The 12,866-nt window shown below is 32.7% G+C and overlaps 1 protein-coding gene across 4 annotated transcripts in view; it reads right to left on the reverse strand.

Moving 5' to 3' along the window:
• Positions 1-2,958: 2,958 nt before the first annotated feature.
• LOC111698466 (sortilin-related receptor) overlaps positions 2,959-12,866 on the reverse strand; it is a 29,312-nt gene continuing 19,404 nt past the window's right edge. For 3 of the 4 annotated variants that reach the window (XM_023468813.1, XM_023468814.1, XM_023468815.1), the window contains 10 exons: positions 12,216-12,297; positions 11,775-11,935; positions 9,778-9,971; positions 9,012-9,166; positions 6,202-6,465; positions 5,880-5,971; positions 5,442-5,492; positions 4,712-4,918; positions 4,142-4,266; positions 2,959-4,035 (listed from right to left, as the gene is read on the reverse strand). In XM_023468813.1, coding sequence (XP_023324581.1) covers positions 4,150-4,266; positions 4,712-4,918; positions 5,442-5,492; positions 5,880-5,971; positions 6,202-6,465; positions 9,012-9,166; positions 9,778-9,971; positions 11,775-11,935; positions 12,216-12,297 — 1,323 coding nt within the window. In that variant the 3' untranslated portion in view covers positions 2,959-4,035; positions 4,142-4,149. Of the gene's footprint in view, positions 4,038-4,141; positions 4,267-4,711; positions 4,919-5,441; positions 5,493-5,879; positions 5,972-6,201; positions 6,466-9,011; positions 9,167-9,777; positions 9,972-11,774; positions 11,936-12,215; positions 12,298-12,866 lie in introns of all 4 variants that reach the window. The other variant, XM_023468812.1, reaches the window with a different exon arrangement.

Here is a 12,866-nt window from a genome sequence, read left to right on the forward strand (position 1 = left end):
GTGAAGAATAAAGGAAGTGTAGACTACAATAAAGTAATTAAGCATAAAATACAAGAAAGTAAGCGTGAATTACAATAAAGTAAGCGCATACTACAATAAAGTAAGGGTAGACTACAATAAAGTAAGCGAAAACTAAAATAAAGTAAGCGTAAACTACAAATTAACAACTTCTCTATGTTTAACGGTTTAAGTGTTTATGCTGTTTAAAGGCTTGCATTGGTAGAAATCAAAATGAAAATAGAAAGTCGTCTTCATTTTATTGATATATACGACAACGATATATACAAATGTACAGTTAAATCCTAAATGAACCATACATCAAAAGAATTTATCAAATGTCGTCTTGACAATTTTTCAATGGTTTTATACTATTTTACGTAAATATCAGTATTTGCAAAAACAAATAAATAGCCATGAATATGCGGGAACAGTTTTATAGAGCTCCATATAATCATTTAATTAAAAAAACTAAATATCTGCAACATTCCATTATCAGAAAGTGAAGAATACGACATGAATTCTTTCGATGTATTACTTATTTAGGATTTAACTGTATTAAAATTCAGGTTTAGTCTACAGAGAGATACATAAAACTTTGAAAGAGGATAAATACATTTCACCAATTTTCAATTGTATTTGATGTTGAAATCTTGAAAATTTAATTATTTACAGTTGATCATGTTTGGTGGAATATTAAAAACCATAATTTCACTCTAGCCCTTTATTTCACAATTTTTTGGGTCTCACTGTATTTTACCATCGAAAGGAAGCTTAATACGCACCTTAAAATTTTCAAAGAGGTTTAGGTCGTCCTTGAAATCTCAAGCCTTGCACTGTAGTAAATCTCAAATATCAAAGAATACCATAGTCATCTTTCGACTGTCATGTTATAACTGGGAAACCAGTTTTAATTCTTATACAAATTTTTATATATAACTGAAGAGCCCGGCGTTGCCCGTGGAATATTTAAAAATTCGATTTTTTAAGCCTATGTTACCCCCGGGGTATCCCATGCGTTCCCTTAAAAATGCATTAGCGAAGAGCTTTATTATATTTATTGTTCATTAATTAATTATTTACTTAAAAAAACCTAATTTTTAGGAGAAGCAGAAAACGTCAAGTTTCTCTATGAACGGTAACGGTACAGGAAAAGACACTGGTAGAAGTAGTAGCAGCTGGTCAGATCAAAGAAATAAAGAGTTTAATAATATCTGGGGATCCATCAAATAAAGAGTTTAATAATATCTGGGGATCCATCAAATAAAGAGTTTAATAATATCTGGTTTAATAATATCTGGGGATCCATCAAATAAAGAGTTTAATAATATCTGGGGATCCATCAAATAAAAAATATTTTTTACAACAAACCCCGTCATAGCTCATACCAAAATGTACCTATAATCTCATCATTAAATGCTTCAATCGCAAAATCTATACTTTGTTAGTTGTTTTTCCTCATATATCTTCATCATGATCTTTATAGCTTTAATTCAAATCGTAATAATTTGATGTTTGTACAACTGTAGTAATTTTGACAATGTATATAATAAATGTTAAAGAACATACCTTTTATTCATAAATATCGCCTCAAATATCAGAATAAATAAGAAAATTATTCATGTTATCAGCTTTCTGAGTCTGACTAACCTCACAAAATGCTGCGACTTGAATTAACTGTGTCTTATTCGTCTGATATGTTTTCAATGTTGCTTTTTAAGTTCCAGTCCAGTAGTTGTATACTTTAATTCTTGTTAAAATGAATTTTTCAAAAAATATTTTATAGTCAAACTGTGATCTGTTTTAAGTTCCAGTCCAGCAGTTGTATATAATTCTTGTTAAAATGAATTTTTCAAGTAATATTTTATAGTCAAACTGTAATCTAAAATTCGGTGATAGTGATGGACCAAACGTTGACTGCAGAGTAAAAAAGTAGATGTTAGTTCCACAATAATTGAAAATGTGTTTCGGTCTGGGTTGACCCTCGTCAGTTCTAACGATATAATAACCATCAAAATCGATAAAAAAAAATAAAAAAATGTAAAAAATCACAAGAAGATAAAATACAAAAAGATTATTCAAAATAAAAATTTGGGCTGTCAAATGGAAATAAGGGAAACTAACTCAGATTATGAGATGGAAAAAAGATAATTTGCAAATATTCACTTACCTTTTAAAGAATTGGACATAAAAAACCTCTTTTTTAAAAAAGATTCTGAATTACGGTTTACAATTAAATAAAAACTCTTTTTTTCTGTTCATTCCTCTGAGTTCAGTCATAAAATCTCTGATGTATTTAGATTCTCGTACTTCAAGTAAACTTCTTCCGTGGTCCCAAACCTTCTCTAAAACGCTAACTTTTAGATGGTAGAGTTCATGTCCAGAAAGGTTAAAATGTTCTCCTGTAGGCTGGTTTGTATGGAGATTTCTAATGTAACCAATATGTTCTCTCACTCTTTCATCTAAAGATCTTGTTGTCTGTCCTATATATAGTAGTTTACACTGTTCACATGTTTGAAGGACTTGCAGAAGCCGTTGTAATGGCACTTTGATAGTGGTATCTGTGCTTCACATTAGTTCAGTTATTTTTTTTCTTTACTAATTTTTATTTGTTAGTGATATTTTTAGGTTAATTTTTATACTAGACTACCGTTAGATAACTAAACTTTACGCAGAGTCCTTTCTTTTTGTTCATTTATTCCGGAAGCTCTAAGCAAGTCGGATATACTTGATTTTTAACAGAAATTTTATTATTTTCAGTTGTGGTCTTATTCAAATATTCCTCAATGTTAAGTTCTCTACGTACGTGAAACTGTCAACATGAAGATTTTTAGGTTAACTTCAGCGAAGTCTCTCTTAAAAGATGAACTAATGACATCGAAGGTCATTAAAATAATAATAACCAATCAACCTTCATTCCGTAGACATCTAGTCCAAGCCCCTAGTGAAGTGATAAAACTATTTTAAATATGATATCCTTTATTTTCCGAAACTAATAGTATTTACAATGACATGATTAAATAGTAATATAACACTAGTAATACAGAGGGATCCTGTTCAAAACCATGTTTTCTGTATACACAGCGCCATTTTTGAGTCAAATCACATGTTCAAACTTGCTCCCCCTGGAACTACCTAAGCTCATATAATCACTACTGTTCGTGCTGTATAAATAACTAGATAAGTGAAATTGTTGCTTTTTAAATTTCAAATCAAAATTATTTTTTTTTTAAATATTTGAAAATAATTTCACTGAGCTTTATCACATGGTACTTTTACATTTGAAATCTTAAAGTTTAAGATGTACAAACTAAATCGACATTAATTTGGAAAATAAATTTAATGTTTGGAAAGGCATTAATATTAAAAGTAAGAATCTCGACCAACTAAAATATAATAAGAGCAGTGAATAGAAACAATTCACACATGAACTAATTTGAAATGCTAAACTAGAATCACATGATTTCTAAAAATATAAATCTGAATTTCACAACGAATGCCGTACGCAAATATTCAACCATTTTAGGCAAGGAATAATTATCTAGAAGTTTAAAAATACATGATCCTTAAAAACTGTGAACATTTTACAATTAAAATGTATAAATATTAATTTATTTAATCATAAGCTGTATGAATGGAATTTATTGTGAGCAGGATTATTAGAAATGCCGCGTAGGGCTATACATGTACCCATGTACCGTATAGTAGGACTGTACATGTATCCTTGTACCGTACCATATGGCTGGACATGTACCCTTGTACAGTACTGAAGGACTGGACATGTACCCTTGTACAGTTCTGTATGGCTGGACATATATCCGTGTACAGTATTTTAGGAACTGTGCCAAACACACTTACAGGAACCAACATATTTTACAGACAATTGTTCTTTACTTTTTAAATATATTTCTTATGTAAAAATAAGCTTTTAAAAAGTGTAATTAAACGTTTTTGAAAAACAATAAGTTCGAATTTTAGAAACAACTTCGTGCTTTGGTTCGCTACAATAATATCACAGTGTTCAAGCCTTTTCTCAATCTGAAAAAATACATGATCAAAAAATGTGAATTTAAAGGAACAATGTGCGATGTATATTATATACAATAAAATGAATATAGCAGAATAATAATCCTCTAAAAATTACCTCTTTTTTTAGGCAACAACGAGTGGTTCGACGTCCGAAAATCCACGAATAATTGGACTCTCGTCGTCTTCATCCAGTAAAGTCGCATGACCAGTGGCGCTACTGTAATGGGACGCGGCATATTCCTAAAAAAAAAATATATTTCTGTATTTTCCTCAATAATTTAAGGGAAATACAAGCAGTACATCTGTTTACTTGTATATCCGCTCATGACTAGAAACCACATGACCGATTTGCCTCAAATTCTGATTGGGAAACTCGGTAGAAACCTAGGAACGGTCTAAGCTCGGGATTTTAGAAATTTAAGGTTACTGGGCAAACCTGGGTTTCCAAACTGGTAAAGTACCAGTTTAAAAAAGCTTTTTGAATAATACATCTATCACCATAGTTTGACTGTACATTTTTGACCCTTTTCTAAATGACAAACATCAAACTGTAAAATTTCCTCAATTTTTGCACTGCAAATCCATCAATCGAATATATTAAGTGGATTTTGGGAGCTGTCCAACCATGAAAGAACGTTTTTAACGCCATTTAAATATTTAAAAATAAGATTTAATCATCACTAACCTGAATAGTTCTTCTAAGCCTCCTGTGTTTGAACATAAAATATCCGAGAGCTGAGACAAGAATAGCAATCACGAAGAGGACTCCGATCACGGTTCCGACGGCGCTGGATTCCTCGATCACTATCTCCCCTTGATGCTCCTCGGAGATATCAACCAGTAATCTAGAGGCTCGAACCCAGGCGGACATGTATTCGTATTGATTCACAGACTAAAATATAAAAATGCTCTGGATCCAAATAATTTTGATGGATGGATTCTGGTTCCATGATTATTGATTGTTTCTGCAAACTTTTTTTAGAACCTTTATTAAATATTAAAAACTCCTTATAGAGCTGTTTTAGTGATTTTAGAGGACAACAAATTGTTTTCCATGTTTTGGTTGATATTATGCCATCCGGACGCGAAAAGTTTGCGGCTCCTGGTTTCTAATGTGATCCAATGGATCCGAATCCAAATCATGACTTTAAAGGGAGTGACCGGCAATGTAGAATTTACTGTAGTTTTTGTTACATTTTTCGTCGTCGTCAATGAATAATTTTTAATAAATCGATTCTCAAAACGTAACCACCCAAATGTTTTATTTGAACGTCGACTTTACGCTCAATCTCAGTAATTATACATCATTAAAACGTTATATATGTCTCAAATGAATTCTCCGCAATACTACATTCTTAGTTCAACTACCATACATTGCCGGTCACTCCCTTTAAAGGTTACTTATTTCCTCTCACCTTAACAGTTGCAACCGCCACCTGACACTCGGTTATCTTACAGTGAGGATCCTGAATATTACAGATTACAGATTGCTAATGTTTGATTTAACAGGGTGTGCGCGATTTGCATCTATAAAAAGTTGCAGGTTCCATAGGCCTTCCAGAATGTCTTTTTGGACAATATTTGTAATAAAGTTAAATAATTAGACAATCTTGACATTTTAAAGATATAAAAATGGCGGGGAGGTTTGATCACAAACAGACATGAATTTGTTTTAGGGTTTATTAAAGGGACTGTAACCGTAATTTCAAGTAACCCTTCATTTAATAAGTGACATGTCCGATTTACAGCTTTGTCAGTTTGGTACGGTCGTGAATCCGGCATGCCCCTCTTTCTACGGAGGGTCACAGACAAATACAACGACAGTCCATTTAAGAGTGCACGCGATAATTTACCTTAGAAAATTCTATCATAATCTCAGATCGATGAATCGTGAACGGACTCTTTACTGTTGGGAAACAAAGGGTGCAGGGAGAACTGTGGCAGCCTTCACAACATAACAATTAGTTTGGCTTCATTTAAAAAATAATACTAATCAAAAATCACTAGAATAAAGGATCTTTTATAGGTTTTAATTCCATAAAGCCTCTTATTAAGTTTATTCTTTTAAATTTGGGTTTGTTTTGGTATTCCATATGATTTTAAAGAACTAAAAATCTGAAGTTGGAATTTTCAAAAAAATCTCTTCACAAAGATGTTTAAAATATATATATATACCTTTTGATAAATCCTCTGATGGCGATAATAAAACTGTAAACTGATCATCATTCCTAGCAGCCCCTTCCTTACCCCAGTGGACCGTCAGTGAACGATTTGCGAAATCGGCGTAAACGGCGGTGGGTGGCGGTATCACCGGTCCGTACATGAGGACGGGAACCGCCTTCTTGGCGTTCTTATGATTCTGTGAGATAGTGACGGAGTAGGTCGCCCCAGGAATTAGGTTGTTCACGTAGTGGCTGATAGTGCTGTTCCTCGTTCCAGCTGAAATATGATTAATAATCGGTTTTTTAGCATGGTTTTGACAGAGTTTTTTATAGCTTTGACAGAGGTTATAATGGTTTTGACAGAGTTTATTATGGTTTTGACAAAGTTTATTATGGCTTTGACAGAGTTTATTATGGGACTGACAGAGTTTATCATGGGGTTGACAGAGTTTATTATGGTTTTGGCCCAGTTATCATGGTTTTGACCGAGATTATTATGGATTTGACAGAGTTAATTATGGTTTTGACAAAGGTTATTATAGTTTTGTCTGAGTTTATTATGGTTTGACCGAGTTTATTATGGGTTTGAAAGAGTTTATTTTGCGTTTGACAGAGTTTATCATGGTTTCGACAGAGTTTATTATGGTTTGACCGAGTTTATTATGGGGTTGAAAGAGTTTATTTTGGGTTTGACAGAGTTTATGGGGCTGACCGAGTTTATTATGGTTTTGACAGAGTTTATCATGGTTCTGACAGAGTTTATTATGTTTTGACCGAGTTTATTATGGGCTTGAAAGAGTTTATTTTGGGTTTGACAGAGTTTATGGGGTTGACCGAGTTTATTATGGTTTCGACAGAGTTTATTATGGTTGTGACAGAGTTTATCATGGTTTTGACAGAGTTTATTATGGTTTTGAGTAACGACCGAATTAAAAATAATATTGGCAAGATTTTCTTTAGAGAAAAACGGGTTGAGGGTATTGAATAACCCTGCATCATTGTTTTCAAAATAAAACAAAGCATGACCTGAAAGAATAGAGTTGATTTTACGAGACATTTATATGTAATGAAAGAAGAGCACGGTAACAATTATGCTTAACTGCATTGAAACCAAAGCCTTCAGGAGAGGGAGGGGGGGGGGCGGTTGGGGTTTATCCCCCCCCCACCCCGCCTTAATAAAATATACGTAACTGGCAGCATTCTGAATAAATACAGGGTGTTTTAAAAAAAGGTATTTGCCCAAGAAATTTTAAATTTTACTGTTACAATTATGATGTTAATGAAGATTCTTATATTTAAGCTTTATAAAGGTCTCTAAAATAGGTTCTTTAAATTAAAAAATAAGACGTAGTCCGGTTAAAAAAAAAAAGTATTTTTAGATCACAGGAAAAGAAAAAAAGTCAGGGAAAACGATTTTTTGTCTTCTAATGAACTGAAAATAACTGGACAGTGGACAATGGACAATACCCCCACATATCCACACTATGAATTGAACTTTTTTTACGATGGTAAAAACAAATAAAACAGATTGGTTTCAAATTTATTTTGTTTTTACTTAGAAGATATTTTTAACATCGTAAGGCAAAGATTCTTTTCAGAATCTTGTTTACAAAAACAATAATAAACAGATTCATTTTGTGCATATAAAGATAAGGGTCAGCAACAACATATCAAATAATATATTACAGGGATTGCTTGAGGCATCCTTGCTTTGGGTTTCAGTGCCTTCTCTATTTCTGGATTTTCAGCCCGATATTTACAAAACAAAACAAAAACCTGTTGATATTGGGACAAATTGCGTTGCCTTGTTTATGAAAAATACTAATTTTTACAATTTTGTATTTGTTTAGCTGGCGGTCCGTCCACTTTGTATATAATTAATGTCAAAACTGGTGAATCGATCGGGTCAAAATTGATGACCCCAGAGCCCGCGATTCAAATGCTTAGACTAGGGGTTAAACCCAGGCTTAAGACCCAAATTAGACCCAAATTATAAATTATGAAGAAAGCTGCCAGCCCTTAGACTCGACTTAAGGACCTAATGACAATAAAACAGAACTTGGTTGGATTTATCTGAGAGTTAGTCGCAATTTTGAGTCTTATCTATGAAAATCGGTCAAATGCATTGTTAAACCGGTTAAATAAACCATATGTTGCAGCTTATTCCAAAGCTCGAGTCTTAAATTAGTCTCAATGACACAATACTTGCCACAATTTTATGAATTTGGACTCAGGGAAATTTATGATCTGTCAAATTAAAAAGTCCGCCATTAAAACAGAAAATCTGGTAAATGTTTAGAAATGTAAGAATGGTTAGCAGAGTTAGCAGGTAACAGAAACAATATAAAATATTTAAAAGAAAATCATAAAGATTTCTGTTAGCTAAGTAGGTGTCAATTTATTTAGGAAAACATAAAGATTTCTGTTAGCTTAGTAGGTGTCAATTTATCTAGGAAATCAAAAGATTTCTGTTAGCTTAGTAGGTGTCAATTTATCTAGAAAATCATAAAGATTTCTATTAGCTTAGTAGGTGTCAATTTATCTAGAAAATCATAAAGATTTCTATTAGCTTAGTAGGTGTCAATTTATCTAGAAAAAATCTTGGTTTTATATGTTGCTTTTCAAGTTGACATGTTTTTTTAAGTAAAATGAACTAAACTTCATCTTAACGACATTTATTATATGCCAAATTTTCTAGCGGTAATGACCCTTCCTCGAAGTCATGCGAGATATCACAAAAATGTTGGGCCCTTCAGTTGTTTTGGGTTAATGCTACTAACCAACACAAAATTTGATATGGATGAATTATATATATATAGTTACCTAATGATGTAAATGATGATTTGCCGGTAGTAGTATCGAGGATGGTGATGGTGTACCCGACCTCGTTCTCGAGGCTGGAACACGGGGACTCCCAGGTTACAAGGTTACCCTCTACACCTACATTCTTAGGAACAGCAGTCATACTGTACTCAGTCCTGGAAATGATGAGACTGATAAAACTAATTATAATAACGATAAGGATAGTAATATTAATGATGCTAATGACATCAATGATAATAATAATGATATTAATTATAACAAACAATCAAAAAATAATAATAACAATAATAATGATACTGTACTAAGTCCTATAAATTGGGACAGAACCCACAACGCCACAAACTTTTCAGACCAGACTGACATTTAAGTGTTCCAAGGCATTTGTTTGACATAATCAATTTTTTTTGTATCCTGGAACATAAATATTTAAAAGCACCTAACTCTTAGCCATTAGTTTGGGTTTGAAAATCAATAAACAGTTTTTGTTCAGCCGGTCATGGAAATATTTGAAAGCTGCAAACATATTTCCATAGCTTAGGTTTTTAGAAAAATAGAAGTCTGATAAATTCATAGCATTCACAGTTCAGGCTCAGATTATACAATATTTTGACCCTAATTTTTATAAGGATACGTACTAAATACGGACGAAGACCAATATTGTGAGCGCTACTGAGCAATACTGCTAAATATTGTTAATCCAAAAACGGCTGAGAACTCTTAAATAAATAAAATTCCTAGACACAGCAAACAATTAGTCTTATCTTACCTGACAGTTTTCTTGTTGGACATAGGCCCAATACCGGCGGAGTGATTGGCGGAGAGTATTGCCACGGCGAATATGTAATCAGTGCACGCATCTAGATCTGCGACAGTACCGTGGGATTCTATAAAGGTAAGACGAGGTCCTCCTTCTACTAGTTCACGTAGAGAAGCTCCATACCACACAGCGTAGGTGTACACCTAATATGTTAACAGTTTGAATTGAAGTTTTCTTTATTGTTTCTGCTGCAGATTTTCAGACAGAAAAACAAGGGTTTCTTTTCAAATACTATTTAAAAGTTGGTTCCAGCTTGAAGCTTTAGAAGAAAGGGGAATAAGAATTGAAATAGAAAAAATATATATATATTAGGATTCACTTGGTAGCAGTTAAATGGTATTCAGTATTTTACAATTTTAAGAAATCTATGATCACATTCATAGAAAATAACAAAATTTAAGAAAATTATGATTTATAGTTGTTTTAATAATATTCAACTATCTGTCATTTTACTGATAGTTTTTTCCTAATTGCAGCAAAAAGTTAATAGCAGAATTTTCTTTATGCTTTGCTTTGGAATCATTAAATTGTTTTAAAAATTGCAATTGTAAAACTGCGATTCATAGCAAGGAATTTCTCTTAAAATCCTTTTCTTTGAAAGTTGGAAAAATGTACACTTACTAATACTTTTTTCCTTCTTTGAAGGGAGTGTTCGAGAAAAATCAAAGAAGGTACAGACATACGGCGCTACTAATCTTACTTCTATCTGTTGCGTCTATAAGGAGAAAATTGTTAAAAACGACTTGTGCTGAATAACATAGCATCCACCCCAATTGAGAAAGTTGCAATCCACAACTTGGATCGTAAAAAATCAATTTAAAATCAAACAAATCATTCAGATATTACAACCTGTAGTCATTGATTATTTTTCGCCACATTTGTATAAAATTAATTTTTCATAATATGTTTTGCGTCTTTTATATACAATGCACTTAAAACAACGATTTTTTTCCCGCAAGGTGTCTCTGTCATAAGGAATCATTAAGAGCATCTAGAGCAAGAGCTACCTGGCGGACAAACTAATCAACGTTTTAAATGCATTGTATATAATACAAATACAAAAATTATGAAATATCAACTATATACAAAAACGTCCAAAAAAATCGATGACTTAAGGTTGTAATATCCAAATGATTTGTTTGAAATTAAATTGATTATTTTACGATAAATATTGAGCCGTGGATTGCAATTTTGTCAATTTGGGTGGATGCTACGTTATTCGGTACGAGTAGTTTTTAACAATTTTCTCCTTATAGACGCAAAAAAAAAGAAGTAAGATTAGTAGCGATCAAAAGCGCTTATTTTTCGCCGTTTACCTATACCCCCTTTCATTTTTCGCGAACACTCCCTTTAAAGAAGGACAAAAGACAAGTATGTGTACTGCTGACGTTATTTCTATAATGAACGGGAAATTAAATATTGTTCTAACACTGTAGATTAGTTTTCTTGTGTAAGGTATTTTCATAAAGCAAGAGTCGGAACTGAAAACTTTTGAATACACCGCATACGATTAGTTAAGTCTCTCCTCGCGAGCAGATCAACCGATCTCTTATTGGTGAACGCTTTTGACCGAGTATTAATAAATCAATCCGCAACGCAACTAAATAATGATTAAAATATTTACAACGTTACCTTAAAAGCTTTGTCTGATCAAGTATGAATTTCAGTTGCGAATTCACTGCGAAAATGACTTAGAAGATAAAAGAACTCAACACTTTTGACCAAGGGTTTTAAGGGTACAGTTGTAAATTAGGCATTGCCATCTTTGTACGGAGGGTGGCATAAAATTACGCATACAGTCCCTTTTAGAAACCCAGATTTCTGGCCTGGAAAAGTACAGCAATTGTGAAATTTCTTCCACGAGGATTTATGAAATAATGCAAAGTAAAGAAAAAGAAAAATTGAAACTCAATATTTAAAAAAAATAATTATTGATAAAAAATCACCTTGGCACTCGGAGAAGGAATAGACCAGACAAGTTTAACACTGGTTGGATTATCAGGGAGCAAAGCTGTTCCGTCTTCTAGTATTGTTGGAGCAGGCAGGGGGAGTCCCTCCGTCTTAACCTCAATCAGTTTAGGAAGCGTTAATCCATGTTCAGTGATTCCTGTGTTCAAATACTATTCTACAAACTTGTTTATATTGGACAGTCGACATGTCATTGTACAGTAATCGTAATGCACGTTTTCGATCATTTTCCGGCTGCAGTGTAAGCGAAAAGGGAAAAGTAAGAGTATAATTTGTAATAATAATAATAATAATGATAATGAAAAAAATAAGTATTATAAAGAGTGTCAACAATGATAAATAAAGATGAATAAAACAACAACTGATAGAACACTATTTTGATTAGAGGAAATTAACTGAAATTAAAGAATAGTATTTTCCTGAGATATAAACAGTATACTTTGTACCAGGGGCTAGTCCTACCAGAGATATCTTAGTCTGCGTAGAGTTCACGTTGGTACCCTTCAATACAGATTATATTATTATTAATATAGAACACTGCGTAGAGTTCACGTTTGGTACCCTTCAATACAGATCATATTATTATTAATATAAAACACTGCGTAGAGTTCACGTTGGTACCCTTCAATACAGATTATATTATTATTGATATAGAACACTGCGTAGAGTTCACGTTGGTACCTTTCAATACAGATTATATTATTATTAATATAGAACACTGCGTAGAGTTCACGTTGGTACCCTTCAATACAGATTATATTATTATTAATATAGAACACTGCGTAGAGTTCATGTTGGTATCCTTCAATACAGAATATATTATTAGATTATTAGCACTGAATACAGATTTTGTCTATATAATAATAAAAGTAATAATCTAGAAAATCGAGAGAATCGAGAGAATCTAGAAAATCTAGAGAATCTAGAGAATCTAGAGAATCTAGAGAATCTATAGAATCTAGATAATGTAAAATTTTTTAGAGAATCTGGAGAATTTAGAGAAATCTAGAGAGATAGAGAGAATCTAGAGAATCATCGCTTTACGTACGAGGTTGCTAGAGCGTCGGGAA

This window comes from Eurytemora carolleeae, unplaced genomic scaffold (assembly GCF_000591075.1).
Source record: "Eurytemora carolleeae unplaced genomic scaffold, Eaff_2.0 scaffold167, whole genome shotgun sequence".
NCBI lineage: Eukaryota > Metazoa > Arthropoda > Copepoda > Calanoida > Temoridae > Eurytemora > Eurytemora carolleeae.